This window comes from Sorex fumeus, unplaced genomic scaffold (assembly GCF_029834395.1).
Source record: "Sorex fumeus unplaced genomic scaffold, SorFum_2.1 ptg000003l, whole genome shotgun sequence".
Taxonomy (NCBI): Eukaryota; Metazoa; Chordata; class Mammalia; order Eulipotyphla; family Soricidae; genus Sorex; species Sorex fumeus.
In genome coordinates this window covers 48874558-48895887 of record NW_026606060.1, presented here as the reverse complement: position 1 = coordinate 48895887, position 21330 = coordinate 48874558, and the positions used below count along the sequence as shown (strand labels likewise).

General features: G+C 39.8%; 1 protein-coding gene across 1 annotated transcript in view; it reads right to left on the bottom strand.

The window, feature by feature from the left end:
- The window catches only part of MYBPC1 (myosin binding protein C1), an 88408-nt gene that overhangs the window by 65892 nt on the left and 1186 nt on the right, over positions 1 to 21330 (bottom strand). The window contains exons 2-3 of the mRNA XM_056115731.1: positions 4467 to 4502; positions 2011 to 2052 (exon numbers count right to left, since the gene is read on the bottom strand). Coding sequence (XP_055971706.1) covers positions 2011 to 2052; positions 4467 to 4502 — 78 coding nt within the window. The remainder of the gene's footprint in view (positions 1 to 2010; positions 2053 to 4466; positions 4503 to 21330) is intronic.

Sequence of the window (21330 nt, the reverse complement as noted above, 5' to 3'; positions counted from 1 at the left end):
GTCAAGGGAAGCTGCATGAAGGACTGAAAATTATGCTGAAAGGTTTAAAAAACTATCTACCAGAGTTGGGGGAGGGGAAGTCAGAAAAGAACATTTTAGCAAAGGCTGGAGAAAGGTCTGTTGCACTTGTTCTATGAACCAGCAAGATTTCTTTACCAACCTGTGATACATACAACAATGATCATTGCACCCACTTTTTTTTTTAAACTTAAGTATCTTCTGGAAATTTTCCTGAACTAAATGAAAATAGCTAAGAGCTGAGGAGTGTCATATATTTAGAAGTAACTTTTACCCATCTTCTTCTTTATTTAGCTAAAGATGTAATTTTCTGTCCTAAACTGATTCGCTTCCCAAGTATGCAGTGAAAATACATACATGACAGTTCATGTACCTGGACATATGATGGACTGTCCATTTGCTTTACTATTACAAATGTTGAAGGGGGGAATATGACTAATTTTGGGATTCCCTAGTCATCTAACCTTGTTCTTTGATGTGTTCATCAAGAAGAAAAGATTGTTGATTGGTTGCCTATTTGGAGGATTTGATTGCTTTAAACTGACAGAAAGGCATTTTATTTCAGGATTCAAATATAATGACTTTTCCAGATTAAAGGTCAGGCACAGGCTTTGTTTAAACTTTGTCAGTTCGCCCTCTGGGATTACATCATCTGCTCTGTTGGTTGAGTCTTGCAGCCTGGTCCAAGCACCTTGCCAAATATGGAAACAGAAGTCTTTGCCATATGCCTTGCAGAGAATAATGTTACAGTAATTTCAGCCAGGATGTCCAAACATCCTTGAACCCATCACATGGAAGGAGTTCGAGGAGCTTGCACTGTCTGCATTCCATAAGCAAATAACTTTCAGAGTATGGTCCACGTGGGGAGGATTAGTATTCATGTTACTATCCGTGGGAGCCATTGAAGGTCAAGGACAAAGTGAGTCCACTAACATTATGTGTTCATTTATGAGAATATAAATTCAAGTTAGCTGAAGAATAGTAGTCCAGAATACTGAAAGAGAGCAAAAAAATTTTTACTAATTTATAGGTGACAATAATATCATAGAAATTAGGCAGAGAAATTTCATTATTTGTCTTAGTAAAAGCAAAGAGATATTTAATATGCTTTGGAATGACTGGTATCCAGAAAAAAAAGAGGAATATTTCCTATTATAATTGGAAATAATTGGTTATTCCCAAATTTAAACTATGTAACTCATTAAACAAATTAAACAAATTAAACAAATAAAATAAAAACTCTGAAGCTGGTAATACAAATGTATAAAGCTGAATCGTCAAATCTAATTCTTTGGAAACTTTCCTCATAAGGAGACAAAGAAATATATATTTCAGAGCCACAAGAGAAGTATATGATAAAGTTTTTCATTTTATAAAACTTGACTACTTCCATAAAAGGTAAAAAAAGAAAATTATTAAAAGTATAAATTAGTTTCCAGTACAATAGGAAGCAAAATGATATTAACTTGTATTGTCAATTTATACAAATCATCATATAAATAGAAACAAATAAAAAGTTGTACAAAATAAGAGGGGAGTTTTAAAAATTATTAGTGAAACCCAGGACAGTTCAAAGATTATCATGAAAACATTTTATTTGATTTAAAAAAAGGCAATCCTAAAAAAACCTGGGCAATCCAGATAATTTTCCAAAAAGGTGTAACCCCAAGAAGACTAAACTTCTCTTTGCTGCACAAGTACATTGGAACTTGAAAAGTGCCAATTAATTTGCTGGAATTGCAACACACTGTTGTAATATTTTCATCATCGCTGTTTTTCTTTTAGAAATACATGCAATGAAAATCAATCAAAGTACCATTTTCACTATGCTGCTTGGATTGTGCAGATAAAATGCAAACAAAGAACTCAAAATCACTCAGATGATAAGGTAATGAAGAGGAACTCTGTATGCCCACTGTGGCAATCATTACTGACCTCTTTCTGCTCGTGATTTTATTGAATTCAGCCTTACTTCCCCTCCCTGCAACTCACCTTTTCCTTGTCCAGTTCCAGCCTCCTTCTCTTTATTTGGTTCTGTGTGAAAAGTACAAGCATGTTTTTAAAAGTGTCTGAAAGATAGCATCTTTCTGTGTGATGTGTAAGGAGGCAAAAGGTGGAAATAAAAATTAATGGTTGCAGAATAGATCATAAGTGATGGTACATACTTATCGCTGTATATATGAATTTTGGAACAAGAATGTAATCACATGAAACTTAAAAGAAATCCATAATTAATATCTATTTTTCTAAATAGATACGAAACACACATTACACATTTTGTTAAAATATGTTTAGATATGCTGGGGCCATGTTATACCTGCCTTTAATGGTATTAAAAGTAAAATATAGAGTCTTCATTTTAGATCTCAACAAGGCACTAACTTTGAATTTATTTATTAATTAATTTATTTATTTATTGCTTTTTGGATTACACCCAGCAATGCTCAGGGGTTACTCCTGGCTCTGCACTCAGGAATTATTGCTGGTGGTACTCAGGTTACGAGATGGGATGCCAGGAATCAAAGCCGGGTCAACCTCATGCAAGGCAAACACCCTACTGCTGTACTATCACTCTGGTTTCAGGCACTGACTTTTAAAGGATGTTTTGACTTGTGTAGTACTTCCAATAGTTTGGATATCTACATAACATTGTACACTATGGAAATAAAATATTAGATCTACAATTGTGTGATAGTTTCAAAGAAAATATTTTGGTGCTCTCATCAAGAATCGGAATGAGAGCAGCAGCTATAACCACTGTCCCAGAGAAGTGACCTCAGGCTTAGCTAGTTGAAGTCATTTGGTTCGCGTTCTTTCTGTTTGGAATTCTATTAGTGTAGATACTAGCAAATGATGTCTTACTTAGAACAATCATAGCAGTGTTTAAAGAAGATAGCTTTAGCAACAGAAGTTTACTTTTGTGTAGTGAATGTGAAACAAAATAGAAGGAATAGAATTAGATTACAATGGTAAAAATTACACAATATTAATAAATACAGAAGGGTCTAGGACAATTACTAATCTGAAGAACAGAAGACAAGTTTGATGTTTATGAAGGTTTGTGGGTTCTTAGTGTACTCATTGCTGGTAAAAAAATAAATCTGCATGTATAAGGAGGAAACAGAAAAAGAAGATCACACATCTACACTGGTTGAAAGGAATCTAAAGATGAGCTTGTCCCTATTTGAATTCACTGGGACCCATAGTAATACTCACCATTTTAGGATTTATACCTGAAACTGGTACTAGCAGGTCAAAGAAACTCTTAAGAGTGTTCAGATTTTTCAAATTGCTCTTCTGAAAAATTATTTCCAGGGCAGAAGAGTTTTACACATGTTCATTCAAATGGATCACCAGAAACTGATGCCTTCATCAATTCCTTCTCTTAGTTCACCACCTAGCCACAGGCTTCAGAATACACTCATTCAGAGACGTCTCTGAGTACTCTCTGAGTATTTCAATACAGTGGTTTCATTTTATGTAATTATTCTCTAAGCTGTGTTTTATTTTTTACTTGGCCGTAAGCAAACTAAATACAAGGAACTGTTTTCTATTTATAGTTTCTTACTGCACCTGGTACAGTATGTTTGACCTAACAATCAACAAGTATGTGTTAGTTTGCTCTGTATCTAATGAGTGATTCTTGAATGGATGCCAGCCTTCTTCCTGGGCAACGAATAAGAGTGATGAGAGAGGGCATGTTGGTGTCATCATAGGAAAATGCATGTCACTTTGGTTGCCTCCAACTTTGGGGCCATTTGGCTGAGGAAAAGAGCAATGGTGGAGATCCATGTTGGGCATTTATCATTCCACTTGGACTTGTCTTCCTTTTGATTTTGTTCAATTTTTAGGTCCATATGGCTGTGAAAGTCAGCTTCACTTACTGTGTCATCAAGCCCTCTCTCTCTACCCATCAGGGAGTGTTCTGGGACTCTATCTCTTGTTTTTGGTCTTTGCTACTTGTTGCTGTTACCATCTGGTTGCTTACATAGTACCAAAAAACTGATAAGGAGCTTGAGAGGAATTTCTGCTTTGTGGTGGCTTAATTCAAGTTGGGAAAGGGCTGTAGAGCATCAAGGCCTGTGGTGGGAGAGAGATCTGAGCCCTATTCTCAGAAGGGTGGTGTGGGTCCGATTTGCCCTTATATGTCTGGAAAAAGTGCTGTAAATGCCTCCATTTTTTTGGAGGTTCAGCCTCTACGTGGGTATCACAACAATAATGCCATATATTGCAGGGTTTTATATGTCTAAGACATGCTATCTTAAGTTGATTGACCTGAGAGGGCGGTACAATTTTTCAACATATTGTTATCATTATTGTAAACCTATAACAACAGCCATCACCCAACTTCTTTCATAAGCACTCACAGCTCTGAGGGAGGCTGAATCATGCTGGATTGGGAGCTCTGTATTTGCTTCCCAGATATGTGAGACAGTGTTTTCACTCACCTTCTGGGGGCGAAGCTGGAGTTGCCACTTCATTTTCTAGAAATGAAAAGAGATGGAAGTGTTAGCCCAAAGTACTCATGTCTGCATGCAACTTGAGACCAGTGCTCAGAAAGAGACTCTGCTTTTCCCAAAGGGCCAGGGCACCCAGCGTATCTAACTTCATTCTTCCCCTGTGAGAGATAGTTTCCCAAGCTGATTAGACTAAAGTTCTTTACTTGAAAGCATTTGCTTTTCTATGGCTAACCGCTGTTCAGCGAAACACAGAACCAACCCTTCCCACCTTGGTGTCTGGAAGTGCATATGCCTGATAGTTTCCTACACTTATGGAAAACTTGCTGAGTTTTAATTTTAAACTTTCATGCCTGACTTTGGATATCCAGGATTACAGGACCATCTGGTGGGGGAATCTGCTAAAGAAATTTTTATAATAAATTGTTTCCAAGGAGCTCAGGGCATGATCAGTAGGACTAGAATTTCTCCTGCTACACCCCCATGCATCCCTGGGATTGGGAGTTAGTGCCTACACGGGAGTCAGTTGTTTCTAGTCTGGGACAGAAAGAGGCAAACTACAAGAATGATGCTTTGAAGACTATCTTCTGACTAATTATTAAGTAAAATCAATGAAAAAAACTAGGTTACATATAGTGTGAGATACCAGGAGACCTATCTTTGCTAGAGGGTAAGAATTTCTGCATTTTCTTCCCATAAATGGTAATTTCTGAGCAATGAAGACATTATCGTACAACAATGCTCAAAATCATTATTATGAGGGTGTCACATGCCTCATTTTACTCTCAGCAGCCTGGAATGAGCATAGAACAGGAATGAACTATAGTGGAGTCCAATTTTAGTAGCAGCCCTGCAGATCTGCCAGGAGGTAGCAATATCTTCTTCCTTTGAAAAGTTTTCATGCTGGGTATAAACTCTTAATTTACTGTATTAAAATTGTTTTCATTAACATGACCATCAATAAGCATATGACTATTTCCTAAAGAGGGAGAAAAATACATAATCAAAGGGAAAAAGCATATAATGGGGGGCCATGGCGGGGACTCTAATGAAGGAACACACACCTAGTATGTGCAATACCTAGTCTGAACCCACCACATGCCCCTCACTGTCAGCTCTGTGGGTGTAGCCCCATTGGCTTCCAAAGTACTGCCAGATGAGGCCCACATTAACAAAAAACAAACAAAAATATATTGCTTGGCAAAAGATAACATGGCAACATGGGATGAGGTTCAAAGAAATAAGAAAAGCACAGGGTTTATTAGAAGCTTTCGTTTCTTCTTCACACCACAGAAAGGATAAAGTGCCAGCATCCAACAGAAGACAAAACCCCTCATCAAAGCATTTTATTTTCAGAGATCTGAGCACAGAAATGGAAATCTAATCTTGCCCTTTAGGCTTTAGATGAGTTGTTGTAGCCTATGAAGATCAGAACACAAAGCCCATTCCTTTGACACACTATCTTTTGGGCCAGGTCATTGTCATCCAGAGGCTGCCTGAGTGTCCCTTCCTGGTTCCCCTCTATAGACAAGCTCCTCTGCACTCCACTGTCTGTTCCCTGCAGAGGCAGAGATTCCTGTGGGTGTTCTGGTCACCCCTCCGGATGAGTCTATATTCTTGGGGTTAGTGTTCAGTCATTGTTGGTGGGCATATTCTCTTTCCCTTCTCTTATTGACAACCCCCTCCTGCCTTCACCAAGGCTCATCTATTATAGAACTGATTTTTCATTCTACTTCTTAAATGAGTGATATTTTTGTTCCCAAGGGACCTCGAGCCTTTCCTCTATGGGTGATTGGTAAAGACAGGTCAAGTTTCCAATCCCAAATAAGCCTTGTTAAACGTATGATCTTGGGCATTATCCTGATTCTCCATCCGCCTTGATCTCCTCAACTGCGAAATCAGAATAATAACATACACAATTCCTTAGAGTGCTAATCCTATGTAATGGCACAGTGCAGTCCCTGATATGTAGAAGGAGTTTGAGAGTTAACAGCAATAACTAGAACCCCCTTTGGCAACCCTTGTCTTTTTTAATTTTTCTCACAATTTCAGTCTCAGAACTAATTAATCTTATGCTTTCATCGTTTATTCTCTGGACCATAGTATAATAAACCCATTATTCACTAATTCTTTTTCTTTTATTGATTTGGTACAAGCTATGGAAGGGCAGGGATATTTTGCTTCTAATACCTCTGGTTCCTATTTCTGACTGAAAACACTTTGTATAATTGTATATGTACTATAACACTGGCCACACTTCTCAGAATCTGTGTAAACACTAATTTGTAAGGAACCCCCGGTTGGAAGTGAAGCCAATTATGGATTCTAAGCACCATGACTCCTGCACTACCAACCTTTCTGGACCAACCTTTCCACTATCTAAAGTGACTGCGGAACCTAACAGGGCTACCATTGATGGAACTCTCTCCTCTTTGACCATAAGCTTTCTGAGGACAAGGCTCCCTGCCTCCCCAGCACACTCCCAGCAGGTGCCCCATAAATAGAGATGACTGGCAGGTGGTTTGTGGGGCACAAAGCCCCTTCTCCTCGCTGCCAAGCAGTCAGGAACCATTCCCTGGCACTCGGAAGGTGGCTCTTTCCATGTTACCCGCAGGGAACATTATGTCTCCCATGGGTGACCCTCCTGCTGGCTGTGTGCTCTCAGGCTTTTGCCCAACTTCATCATGCCCATTGCTTCTTCTTGTCAACACAAGTCTTCTTCCGCTTCTTAACAAGGGGAGGAGAGCAGTGAGGACTAGAGCTTTGACTGAGTACAGACACACCCCTTGTCTTTCTAAGCAACCCCCTTTTCTGGGCTGGAGATCTTACCAACAACTCGATGGCAACCAGTTGGCTCCACAGTTCTCTTGTTCCACCCTAGTTAGCTGTCAACCCCTGGTCACAGAAGCTGTCAACCCCTGGTCACCCCTGGTCCTGAATCACAGGACTTAGTGCAAAGGAGTCTTTATTGCTGGCTTTACATTCACGCAGAAACCAAGATCAGAGTCCAGTGTGTGTGTAGGGAGTCGCAGGGGGCAGGGGGCGGGGAGAGTTACTCTGCCAGGTAAGTCAAGTTGTTCTTTGACCTCTTCATGCCAAGTCCCACTTCCCTGTCTCTATTAGAGAATACACCCGTAAGAGGGACGTAGTATGCTGCTCTTTGTAAGGGCATTTTTTCAACATAAAAAGAGCTGGAGAGGGGCTGGAGGGATAGCACAGCGGGTAGGGTGTGGTAGCACAGCCTTGCATATGGCTGACCCGGGTTCAATCCCCAGCATCTCATATAATCTCCCAAGCAGCACCAGGAGTAACCCCTGAGCATCGCTGGGTGTGACCAAAAAGGAAAAAAAACCTTTTAAAAAAAAAGGAGGGGCTGGAGTCATAGCACAGCGGGTAGGGAGTTTGCCTTGCATGCGGCCAACCTGGATTCGATTCCCAGCATCCTATATGGTCCCCCAAGCACCGCCAGGAGTAATTCCTGAGTGCAAAGCCAGGAGTAAACCCTAAGCATCGCCAGGTGTGACCCAAAAAGCAAAAATAAATAAATAAATAAATAAATAAATAATTTTTTTAAAAAAGGGCTGGAGAAATAGTACAGAGATTAAGGTGCTTGCCTTGCAGTTGGATGTCACCCATCCAATCTCTGGCACTACGTAATGTCCTTCAAGCACCAGCCAGAAGTGATCTCTGAGCACAGAGTCAAGAGTTAGCCCTGAGTACCACCAGGCATAGACCAATATCCAATTATAAATAAATAAATGGAAAGACAAATAAAAATAAGGAGCAAAACAAATGAAAAAATTGTAAATAAATATTTTTATAGGTGACTGGCAGATGATTTGTGGAGTATACATTAATATTTATATTAATACAAAAATAAATAAAAGGAAAAACAAATAAATAAGTAGCAAAATAAATGTAAAAAATGTCCTAAAAATAAACCCAAGTAAATTATTTTAATGACCCACAACAAAATAAAAGTGAGCATACTCATAGCTTGAATATAACACTATAAATCATAGGAAATGAAAAATGAGCTGGCTCAACAAGGGCTACCGTTGGCAGCTAAAGCTCCTGGCTCCTTCTCCTTCTCTTCTTTGATCTTATCTGCAGATACTCACTTTCCTTTTGCAGCACTGAAGTGCTTCCAATGGCCGGATCTATTTCTGGTGGATTTTCCCCATGACCACCTACTGTAAGAAGCACATGTATGCCATGGATGGCCTAGGCTACAGTGAGCACCAGGACAGGTGCACCTGATGGCCACAGGTGCAGCTATTAAAAAGCTCTGCCACGGAGGCAGGGTGGGATGCGGGGATGGGGGGTGGGAGGGATACTGGTATCCGTGGTGGTGGGAAATGGGCACTGGTGGAGGGATGGGTATTTGATCATTGTATAATTGAAACCAAAAAATTTTTTAAAAATTTAAAAAATTAAAGAACTCCAACAAGCAAAAAAAAAAAAAAAGAGAGAGAGAAGCCCACTCTCTCCACACACCCAAAACCCTCTCCAAGATGGTGTGTGAATTCAGAGTTCAACAATTCAGAGTTCACGGTCAGAATGACGAAGGGGAGTCAAATCTTCTCTTTTAACCAGAATTAACCTATCTCACTGTATGAATGTGTCTGTCCCTCAAAATGATACAAACAAACTGGGATTCTCTGGCTCAAAGGGTGCTTTGCTTGAGTTACTGGAAAGTATTGTATAGCTCCCATTATCTGCAATTTAGTTTGCATGTTGAAAACATGGGAAAACAATGATATATCCATATGTACCGTTAGGCATAAAGAGACAGGAAGAGCATACAATGGTACTTATTGAATGTTAAGATTTTGGGTTTGTGTGGTTTTTCTTTTAGTCAATTTTGAGAGGATATTGGGGAACCCCTTTTGGGGATATGTGGCCAACCAGCAGGTGATTCCATAGGAGGGCCTGACTATGCAGTTGTTGTTCAGACCCCGCAGTACAGGGGACAATCAGTGCCACACGAGTTGTGTTTTGGGGACCACACCTGATCATTCTCAGCAGGTCATGTGGTGCCAAGAATCCAACTGAGGTTGGATGCATGCAAGGCATCTGCTTAAACCCCTCTACTACCTCTTTGTATTAAATATACTTTTAGATTTTGATATATTTATACTTTTACAGCTGGAGTGATAGCACAGCGGTAGGGCATTTGCCTTGCACGCAGCCAACATGGCCGACCCGAGTTCGATTCCTCCGCCCCTCTCGGAGAGCGCGGCAAGCTACTGAGAGTATCTCGCCCGCATGGCAGAGCCTGGCAAGCTCCTCGTGACGTATTGGATATGCCAAACACAGTAACAACAAAGTCTCCAATGGAGACGTTACTGGGCCCGCTCGAGCAAATCCATGATCAACGGGAGGGCCTTTACTTTACTTTTACTTTATACTTTTACATGATTATACTTGTATTTTTATAAAACCTAATTTTAAAAATCAGGGAGGGGCATTAGCAAGAGAGGAGTGAGTTGAGTAAATGTGCCTAGAGGAACGGGAAATAGTTCTTCACAGAACACTGTTTTGTTGTAAGTTTAGTGGTGTAGGGGACGGTGTGGGCCTCAACTGGTGGTGCTATTTCTGGGGAAAGGTTCAGGAGTCACCCCTAGTGAGGCTCAGGAGGCCATGTACGATGGCTGAGGAATCAGATCATCACCAGATACATGCCAAGCAAGTGCCTCAACTCCTGTACTTTCTCTCATGTGTGAACACACACACACACACACACACACACACACCACATATATGTGTGTGTATATTTGTACATATATACACACATATGTATTTGTATATAGAAACACCTCCTATATATACACACACACACATATATATATATATATATATATATATATATTTGTTGGGATGGGGGGGTGCATGCATGGCATCACTCAGGTTTTACTCCCTGGCTCTGCACTCAGGAATTAAACCGGTGCTGGGGCGGGGGGTGGGGGGGAACCATATAGGATGCAGGTTGACTAGATGCAAGGTAAACATTCTACCCACTGTATTATTGCTCCAGCCCAGCCTTCTTATATTTTGATTTCGTATGTGTGTATGGTTCTGTAGATTAAAACTTGGGCCTCATATATGTAAGACAGAAGTTCTGTCTCTGAGTTACATCCCCAGTCCTGTATTTAATTTTGAGCCACATGAATACATTGCTGATTCAAAGTTGTTTTGTTTGTTGACCCCACTTCCATTTTTCCTCTACTGGGGGAATCATATGCAGTGCTCCAACTCAAGTCGATCTCTCAAGTCTAGCTCATGCAAGGCAAGGGTCTTAACCCTGCGCTATGTCTCCGGCCCCTGGAAACTGATTTAATATAAAAAATGCTTGCATGACAATATTAGTAATGTTTAAGAAAGTCTTGGTTATTAGAATTATAAGTGTGATACATCTAAAGCATATAAACATTTATGCTATTACAAACTAATCTTTTCTCAAAATAATCTGTTAATTTTTTCTTTAGAATAGAACCATAAATGTCACCCCCTGAATCATCAAAGACAACGACAGTGCAATTTTATTTATCACATTGCTTATGCATCAAAGAGATATCGATTTTTACGTTAGTATTTAAGGTAATGTTTTCACAGTCCTATGTTTATTTTGTTGATTATTATAAAGGATAGATATTTCATAAATTGGAATATAAGGAAATTGCACATTTGAAAAGAGACAATTCTGTATTAGAATAGTGATTCTCAGGACAGAGAGATAGTACAGGAGGTAAGGCTCTTGCCTTGCCTGCAGATGACCTGGTTTTATTCCCTGCACCCTAAACACTGCCAGGGATAATTTCTACACACTGCTGAGTGAGAAACAAAGACCCGCCCCCCACACACACACAATAGAGTGGTGAGACTCAAAGTATGGTCAAGAATACCAAGAGTTACCGAGACTTAGGAAATCCACAAGGTCAAAGTTATTTTCATAGGGGCCAGAGGATAGTACAGTGGGTAGGGCTCTTGCATGCATGAAGCTGGTTGGGGCTTGATCATCAGCATCCCCTATGGTCTCCAAGCCCATAAGGATTGATCTTTGCATGTAGAGCCAGGACTAAGTCCTGAGCATCGCTGGGTGTGATTCCCTCCTCCTAAAAAATCCAACTATTTTTACAGTAATGCCAAGACATCATTTATCTTTCAGTTTTGAGTCATTCCCAATGGTGCTTCGGGGATTACTCCTGGCTCTGGGCTCAGGGATTAATCCTAGTGGGGCTTGGAGGATCATATGGGATGCCTTGGATTGAACCCAGGTTGGTCATGTGTAAGACAACTGCCCTACCCACTGTACTATTCCCATTACTTGCCTTTTTGATTTACCTTCTCCAACAATTATACAACACGATTCTCCAGAGGACATAGAGTCTGTGATGACATCTCTGTTCTGTCATATTGTGTGTTATCTATTGCTATGTTTTAAATTTTTTATTGATTTTAATTCCAAATACTGTAAAACTTGATTATATAATGTAGATAAACGCATGTTTTTGGTTTTTAAATATTGATTAAGAGTACAAATGGGTGGTTAAAAGGGTGGGAGGACAGGCATTCGCAAGCTTTAAATGCAGAGAGAGACCTGGGTTCTTTCCATCCTGGGCACCTCACAGTCCTCCAGGACTGAACAGGAAGTAGATGAACAGGAGAGATGTTTAGTAATTTACAAACTAGTAGTAAGTTCACTAGACGGATGCTAACTTCTCTTCTTAGGTATATCACAATAGACAAAGGCAGCACTGTAGCTCTTTCTCTCTTTAGATTCCAGCAATCTAGCACCTCACTCAGCAAGACAGTGGCCTCTGACCAACAAATTTAAAAGGCCTCCAAAGAGCAGAATTGTTGATTTAAAACTTCCAACACTGAGACTACAAGTGCCTTGCTCCCTGAAAGCTTCTATCCCCAGATACCAGGAGTGATGGAGTGGCAAGCCAGAGAGATGCATTTAAGGAGGCACCCACTCGAAGGGGCCTATCCTGCATTTCTGTGACCTTGAGAGTATCTCCTTAAATATGGGGCCCAGATACCCTGTAGTGAGTCATTAGATAAAGCCATACCCAGCCAGATTAAAGATCTGAGGACGTTTACGGCAAACAACAAAGGTAAGAGAGGAGGGCAGCTTCATATGCTGGTAAGAGAAATAAGAGAGAGAAGCCTTCTGCAAGAGATGGAATTGGAAAGCTATGAAAAAAAGGGAACACAAGTTCAAAATACAAATGAACATTAGCCCATAGGGAGAGAAATAATCTGGTGTCTCAGGATATCACATGATACAATATCTGATATCTGTAATACAAAGTTCAAGGATATCTCCTATACCTTGCCTTTAGAAGTAAGTTTAATATTTTACATTTTAGGAGTGTTTTTTATGGAATTGATAAAATAAGTTTCAAGTGAGAAATAGACTCAGCTGTCCTGAGAATCCAGCTTTCCCAAACAATTCTGTTTAATCTGTATTTATTTGCATAATCAAAGATTGCTGGGGCTGAAGTGATAGCACAGAAGGGAGGGTGTTTGCCTTGTATGTGGCCGACCGGGGTTCGGTTCCCAGCATCCCATATGGTCCACTGAGCACTGCCAGGAGTAATTCCTGAGTGCATGAGCCAAGAGTAACCCCTGTGCATGGTCGGGTATGACCCAAAAAGAAAAAAAAATTGCTAAAGACTATATTCTAAAGTGTAGACAGTCTCATTTTGCGTCTATTATGTAAAATTTCAATCTCCTTTATTTCAACTGGATGGAATTTTCCTCAATCCAAAAAAATTTTCCTCCCTCTCTTAGTCAACCTGCTTTTGTGCTTTTATAGTCATGCATGTTTTCTACATAATAGATCATTTCACATGGGGAAAAAATAAATATGTGGTAATTATTATGATCTAGCAATAGTTTCTCAGTGTTAACATAAACTTGAGTGAAAGAAAGATCGAGTGGCTTGCCTGAATCATGCCTCTTCCCTTGCTCTAAGGCACTCCTTCACCTTTTCCCCACTGTGGCTTTTAAACCTTTCCTTCCTGTTCTCCAACCTCCACCCAGTTAGCTCCCTAGTTTAAAACCATGCACCCCATTTGTGCATTTTTCACTTATGATCCCCTGGAATATCCTAAGGGCTCCCCAGTTGAAAAACTTTGCTCTACAGAATCAAATGGAGGTCATTGATGAAGATAGTGATGTAGGAAAAACTTGTATCCAATTGAAGAAATTGAAAAAAATAAAAAAGGAAGCCCACAGCTTTCAAGGTCAAAGGAAATTATCGCAAAAGTTATATGCATTGCTCATTAATTCCTCCTTTAATTTCTTATTGTGCCTTTCTTGGGCATCTACTCATGGGCAGACCATCACCAGTCACTCCCCTCTTCTGTGGGTGTCAGATAAATTCCTCGCAGGGCTTGCCCCCTGCCACTGCTGGGCCTCACATTGGCTGACTTTTTAAAAATAGAGGAAGGACAGGCCTGATGCCAGGTGGGATCATAAAAATAAAATTCCACAGCAGTAAACATAGTGGCACTCCATCAGTCACCCACCCGCCTCTATGTGGCCACGCAGTGTTCCTTATGTGGTTACCTCTGAAATATGCACACACAGCAAGAGTCCACTTGCCAAAGCAATCCTGAAGAAAAGCAGCGCTGGGGAGAATGATACGAATTTCCCACAAACACAAACGTTATTATCCTTGGTGGCACTTACAGGTTTGACTGCTGGTGACTCTTTCAGATAAGTGGGAAAGGCCATCTCACCCACCCTCCCATCTGTTCCTCTTACCCAGTGAAGCAAACAATGAGGAAATGGCTGGACTGGTTATCATTGTCTGGCTAACAGTCTGACTTAGCATGTACCCTCACCCATTTACTACATTTCAGGTATCCCTATATGTATTTTTGTGGGGAGAGTTTGAACCACAGCTAGTAGCACCCCAGATTTACTCCTAACTCTATGCTCAGGGAGCTCTGCTGGCTATGTGCAAGGTAAGCTTGCTAACCCCTATATAATCTTTCTGGCCTCTCCTATTAGTTTTTCTATCCCACTCCACTTCTGTTCAGGTTCCAGATGTACCATGTGCCAAGTGGCAATAGCTTCTTTGTAGACTGGTAGAAAATACCTACAGACAAGTCTACAATCCAGTGGTAGAAAATCACTCTTAAAAATATCAACACCAGGAATGGAGGTGAACAGAAGGTATGTGTTGGAAATGATTTCCACAGGCAAGACTTCTGAGTTTACTATTTTAAATAGGTAATACTTGAAATCTTATGTGCTGGGCTCTGATCTGGGGATTTTAAAATCTTATTTGTTTCATTTAATTCTTACAAAGTAGATATAAAGTAGGTGTAATTATTATTCACTTTTTACAGATGAGGTAGGCATATGAATTATAAGGTAAAGGTAAAGGTAAAGGCCCTCCCGTTGATCGTCGATTTGCTCGAGCGGGCCCAGTAACATCTCCATTGGAGACTTTGTTGTTACTGTGTCTGGCATATCAAATACTCTCGGTAGCTTGCCGGGCTCTCCGAGAGGGGCAGAGGAATCGAACTCGGGTCAGCCATGCTGGCCGCTTGTAAGGCGAACGCCCTACCGCTGTGCTATCACTCCAGCCCATATATGAATTATAAGTCAGCAAATAGTGCAGCTTTAATGTGAATGGTCAAGAATATTCTTTAAATAACATACTTTGTTTATGTCATTATGTTTAACAGGAATAGGTACATTATGTCCATAAATACTTAAAGCAAAAATGCATACTTCTTACTATATGCAGAACAATTCTAAGGCACAGTTACAGAAATGATGAGAAATTAAAATGTTGAAATACAGTATGTGAAATGTTAAAAACAGATCATTTGGCTCCATGAGATATAAAATATTATAGAAGGCAAAAGCTATTATGGGTTTAAGCAAAAAATTGCTAAGGAATTTGATATGAATTAGAGGAAGATTTAGATGATTTTGGAGAAATATAAACATAGTTATCCCAAGCCAAAAAAATGAATTAAAGAAAATTATAAGACCTGACATCTGACATATTATAAAACGATATTAGGTATTATACTTATGTGCCAACTTGACTCATGAAAAGATTTCTAAGGCAGTAAAAGGTCAAGAGTCTTGTCAGAGTCAATTTCAAATTTGAAAAGCATCATGAAACCAAATTGTAGTTCGTTTTTTGTGAAGTCATTTTAGGAGAGAAATAAGCATGTGATGAAATGTTCCTTGGTCTTTATTTTTGCAAATCAACCACTTCCTGGCCCAAGATGATGAATTCTAAAATGTAACATGTTAGTGAAATGCTTGATAATGCATTGCCCACCAGGTCAGGGTGGAAGGAGCCCAGCTATGATCTTGTCCATAAGTGGGGGAGCCTTCTGAAATTTCACTGGTTAAGTCTCTGTGTGGATATTCTAAACAAAGATACTCTTCGTAAATTAAAATTGGGCCCTGTGTCTACAAAAAAGAACAGGCAATATTGCCCTTTAGATATTTTGTCTTTTTGCATGGAGAATAGAAACCTTTTCTCTTCCATTCGGAGTCTTGTTCTTTCTTTGATTATTTGCATCCATGTAGGAAACTGATCAATAGTCTTGAAGCTGTTCAATAGTTTGTTGTTCCTTAAGGAAGATGCTTGCAAGTTTCAGGAAATGGTTCCTGTGTAAGTAGGAGCTACTTTATGATGACCCTAACACACAAAGCATAGAGTTGAGAAACGTCTTCCTGTCTGTGTATTTACTAGTTTCTATAGGGCTTAATATTCTGGATGAACTGAGACATTGGCACATTCATCTCTCCCCACCAAACACTGACAAGAACTGAAGACAGAGAACAAAGATACAGTCTTCCCACAGGTATACATAGAAAATTTCATTTTTTCACTTATTTGTAGCATTCATCCTGTTATTATTCTCATACCAAATATATTCTCTAAACTCTGTCTAGAGATGAGATCTAGAATTACTACAGCAGTCATTGATGACTGTCAAGAGTATTTTGTGTCTCTTAATATAGGGTTCATAGACTAACTAAAGAGCAAAAATATAAAAATAAAAATGATTAACAATAATAAAAATTCTTCTCTGCATAGTCATAAAGAGTCTAAAATAAAATTTTAAAATAAAAGTCATGAAAAAATGTAATAAAAATAACAGAAATGCATTTTAGAACTGCAAAACCTATAGCAATTGGTTCCTCATACAGCAGGCACTTGCCAAACTCTCTAGAATTTGAAGAAAGCATCTTTTTTGTTAACAAAAGGAATGTGAAAACACTTTTCCAAACTTACCCATGCTTTTTTTCAAAAGACAATTTATTGAGTTATTTTTGTGCCTAAGCTTTTCCTGAAGGTGAATGCAACCTGTGTGGTTTATTCCAGTGCTCATGTGGGATTCAGGGGGACTTTGAAATGGCTATAAATAAGGGGGCTGTGTATAGTGTGCCCAGAGAGATTCAATGTAATACAATGATTCAAGGCCATGTCTCACAGCCAAAGGAGAGTGAGTCACAGACAAAAATCAAGGACCGTAAGTGTTTTACGGTCCTCTTTCTCCCGGGCCCCTCAGACCAGCCAGAGAGATGCTCCTTTGCAGATCTCCTGATCCCTGATTTCGCTGCTGGTGGAAAGGCCTACAGCAGACTTCTGCAGAGATACTGGATGAAAAATCAAGGATACAACGTGTATCTCCCAAGTGTTTTTTAAAGTGATATATTTAGGGTGCTTGAGAGGAAAGAATTGGCCAGTCCTTTATTTATCTTCCTAACAGGTGCAGCCTGGACAGTCATAAAAGCAGGCTACTGAAAAAGACTGGTTTTGCCAAGTATCCAGGCCTCCTGGTGTGCCTTTAGCCAAGACCGTTGCTTCTCAGGACAGCTCCCTCAAATTCTTATCAGGGCAGAGCAAAGATTTTCAAAGAAAAAAGAAGAAGAAAATGTTCTGGTATTGATTCGGGGAACTTGCTTATTCCTTTTTTTTTTCCTTGGGTTACACCCGGCAATGCACAAGGGTTACTCCTGGTTCACGCACTCAGGAATTACTCCTGGCAGCACTAGGGGGACCATATGGGATGCTGGGAATCGAACCTGGGTTGGCCACGTGCAAGGCAGATGCCCTGCCTGCTGTGCTATTTATTGCTCCAGCCCACTTCTTTATTTCTTATTCAGACGTTTCATGGGGTCTTTAAGGCAGTGTTAGAAGTTAAGAGGGAAAGTTAGTTGCCCCCAATAAAACGCATCCTCCTTCTTCTATTCCTTTCCATGCTTTCTGAAAATAAATTCCTGTCCGATTTGAGGGGAAGGTTATATTCTATATAGAAGATGGCTTTTTCTAAAGACAAATTAAGGTGGAACTTGTCAGCAGGGCAGTTCTCTGCAGGTAGAGAGAAAAGGTCAAGAAGTGACTATGAGAGCGAAGTTTCCCATCATAAGAACTCCTTTCTCTGATGATGACTAAGTCTTGAAGGATACGCAGAAGTAGGCCAGGGGTGATGAATGCTTTTCTGCATTCAGAAAGATTTGGGGCTTAGCAGAACTTTAAGTAAGGAGGTCTCTAGTAACCACCACTACCCCAAAAAGAAAGGAATAATCTCTATGAATTGAAAAGCCCAAAAAGATTGTTTTCTCCATCATCATGTTCTTAATGAATGAACAAAACTAAATAACCTAGTAAATTGATAAAATATGTTTCCATAGCAAAATAATTCGAAACAACAAGGCCAAGCTTTTGATTCCTGCAATTAGAATCAGCATGCTACCTTATATTCATGGTCATAAACAGACCCTGATTTTACCATATATTTGAGAGTTCAAGAAGAAAGTCTACATGAAGGGAACAGGGATAGATAGTAGTGGGCAGGGTACTCGCCTTGCACACAGTCAACCTAGGTTCCATCTTTAGCATCCCTTATGGTCCCCCAAGTCTGCAGGGGTGATCCTAGAGTGCAGAGCCAGGAGTAACCCCTAGCACCATTGGCATGGCCCAAAGCAAAAACAAAACAAGAAAAGAGCCCACTGGGAAGTCAGGATGAATATAGTGACTCTCATTGAGTTTCTTATGGGGGAGAGGGTTTTCCCAGCAGTGCTCAGCGGGCCACCAGGCTCCACCCTGTAGTGCTTGAACTCAGTCGTGCTTGAAGGGCCGTGTGCTGCTGAAAATTGAACTCAGAGCTTTACACCTGCAAGGCATCTGATCTGCCACTGGAGCCACATTCCTGGCTCTCATAAAGTATTTTTTTTTATAACACATATGCACAAAGGGGAATTCTTTGCCATTCTTTAAAAAGATCATAAGGGGGGAGGAGATGGGAGGGAAACTGGGGACATTGATGGCAGGAAATGTACACTGGTTAAGGGACGGGTGATGGGACACTATAGAATTAAAACCCAAACATGAACAATTTTGTAATTGTATATCTTATGGTGATTTGATTAAAAAATAAATTAAAAAAATGAAGTGCAAAAATTATGAAATGTAGGGGCTGGAGTGATAGCATAACGGGTAGGGCATTTGCCTTGCACGCAGCCAACATGACCGACACAGGTTCGATTCCCAGCACCCCATATGGTCCCCTGAGCACCACCAGGAGCAATTCCTGAGTGCATGAGCCAGGAGTAACCCCTGAGCATCGCCGGGGGTGTGACCCAAAAAGCAAAAAAAAAAAATTATAAAATGTAGTTTTTTTATAACATAACAAAAAGACAATTTCCTATTAAGATAATAATTTTCTATGCTCTATAATATCTGACAAATAATAATTGTTTATGAAAGAACTGACCTAGCACATACAGCAGAGATGGAAAAACCATTTTCATGGATTTAGTAGCCATTTGTAGCATATATTTTAATTATTAGAGATTCTACCCCCAGAATCAGGCTATTGAAAGCTTTCATGTCATGTTGATAAAATCACTTTCTGTCAGGAAAAGAAATTTCCAATGAAATATGCTTCCTTTATATAGCGGAATAAGGGGAAAAATTGAGTGTGAAGAGTTTTAGAAGAGCATATGGTATCCATTTCTGAAATCCCACAACCACGAATAGCTGATATGTAAGTAAATGTGCTTACAAAGCATTCTGGAGATGCCCACAAATATAACCTTCCCTCCAGATCCCCTCTCAGTAATAGTTGAGAATAACTGAGTTTTGTGAGGCCTCAGTTTGTGCCTAGAACTGAGATGAGTGGCAGGCCTTTGTCTTCTTTGACATTGACAATACCAACATTTCCATTTTTCCCTGAAGAAATGCGTGACAGGCAGAGGGGAGAATAAGAAATAGTTCCTCCTTAAAAACAATGCTTTCTGCCTCCAAAAGAGGTTAGTGAGCCATCCAGAATATTTTCAAGGGTCTAAATAAGAACTGTTGACTAATTACTTCCATTAGGCAGGCTCCTTGGGCTTCTTGGGTTACACCTGTCCTTCCCCACCTCCTTAGAAGCACAGCTCTCCTTAGAACTAACATGAAGCTGCGGGAATTAGGCCACTGTAGGTTACAAAGCAGTCAGAGAGACACATTTTGCACCTTCAGGTGCTGAAAACTCAGTCTCTTTTAAGGAGTTGCCAGGCTCTCCTGGATTCCGGGAGGGCCAAACCAGGCCATGTCTGACATCAAGATTTACACAGCAAGCTGCTCATGTCCTTCCTGGCAGGAGTCTCTGTGCTGGGGTGACTTAGGGAAGTGTGGGGGTGGGGGACAGAAGGAACCCATTCTATCTGAGTTTGACTGCAGAGAATTTGAAATGAGTCCAGGATTGCTTGGGGAGCATGTGGACTTGGTCTTAGAAATGCTTCTATGGAATCAAACCAACCACAGTGAAAAGAAAATCAGTGTTAACTAAGGACTGGAAGAGTTTCTGAATCTAGAGTTCCTGACTTATTCTTTTGCTAAAAACTAGCTTAAAGTGCAGTGATTTTAAAGTACAGTGATTTTTATGATACAATCATAACATAATGATAATTTCAAGGTGAAGTTCATTTGTTCTGGGATAAGGATGTGATTTTAAAAAAATCTTCCTATTTCCTCAAAGGATTTAAAATATATCAGTAATCTTTTATTCCTATTCCCAACTTCCGAACATAAGCAACCAAAGAATCTATGAATATAAAATTACTGTTCTGGCTGTAGGCGTGTACACAGGATACCCACAGTGCCTTCACTGCAAAAGGAGATCATGGGATCTTTGGGCCCATGTGAGGATTTATTCAAAAAGAAAAAAAATAAAGGAGGGACTGAATTAATTAAAAAATTTATTGTTTCTAAAGTAGAATGGATCAGAGTGAGCTGCCAGAGAAAAAGTAAAACCATCACAGCTCACAATTAGAATTATGTAATCAGTTTTGTCATCTCTACAGCTTGTTATCTTCTTTATTTGTTTTTCAGCTTTCTTGTCATTTTCCCTTGAGTTTTAAAAAGATTACTAGCTAATTCAGTCACTAAATATGAAATTATTAAAACAATATTGCACCCTTAGTCAAGGAACATCGAATGCACTTCATCCCAATTAAACTTGAAGAGGCAAGACAAGTGACAGGTCACAGAAAAAGGACACTTAATACACATGTAAATCATTTGCATTACAAATAAGACACTTTAGCAGGGGTTGGACTTGATGCCTCCTAGTCAGGATTAAGTTCCCATATTAATGCATGCATTTGGTGTGGTTATTTCGGGTGGAAGACTTCATCCATCAATGCTCTCCACCACTAAATAGAGCCAACCTGTAAACTGATCACCACAGCCTGTCAACACTCGTTACTTAATTACATAAAGAAAATATATTTCAAAGACTTTTGAAAATTTGGACAGCATTTTGAATTTTTCATTCAGCTTCTAGTGTCTTTTAAGTTTCTCCAAAAATGCTTA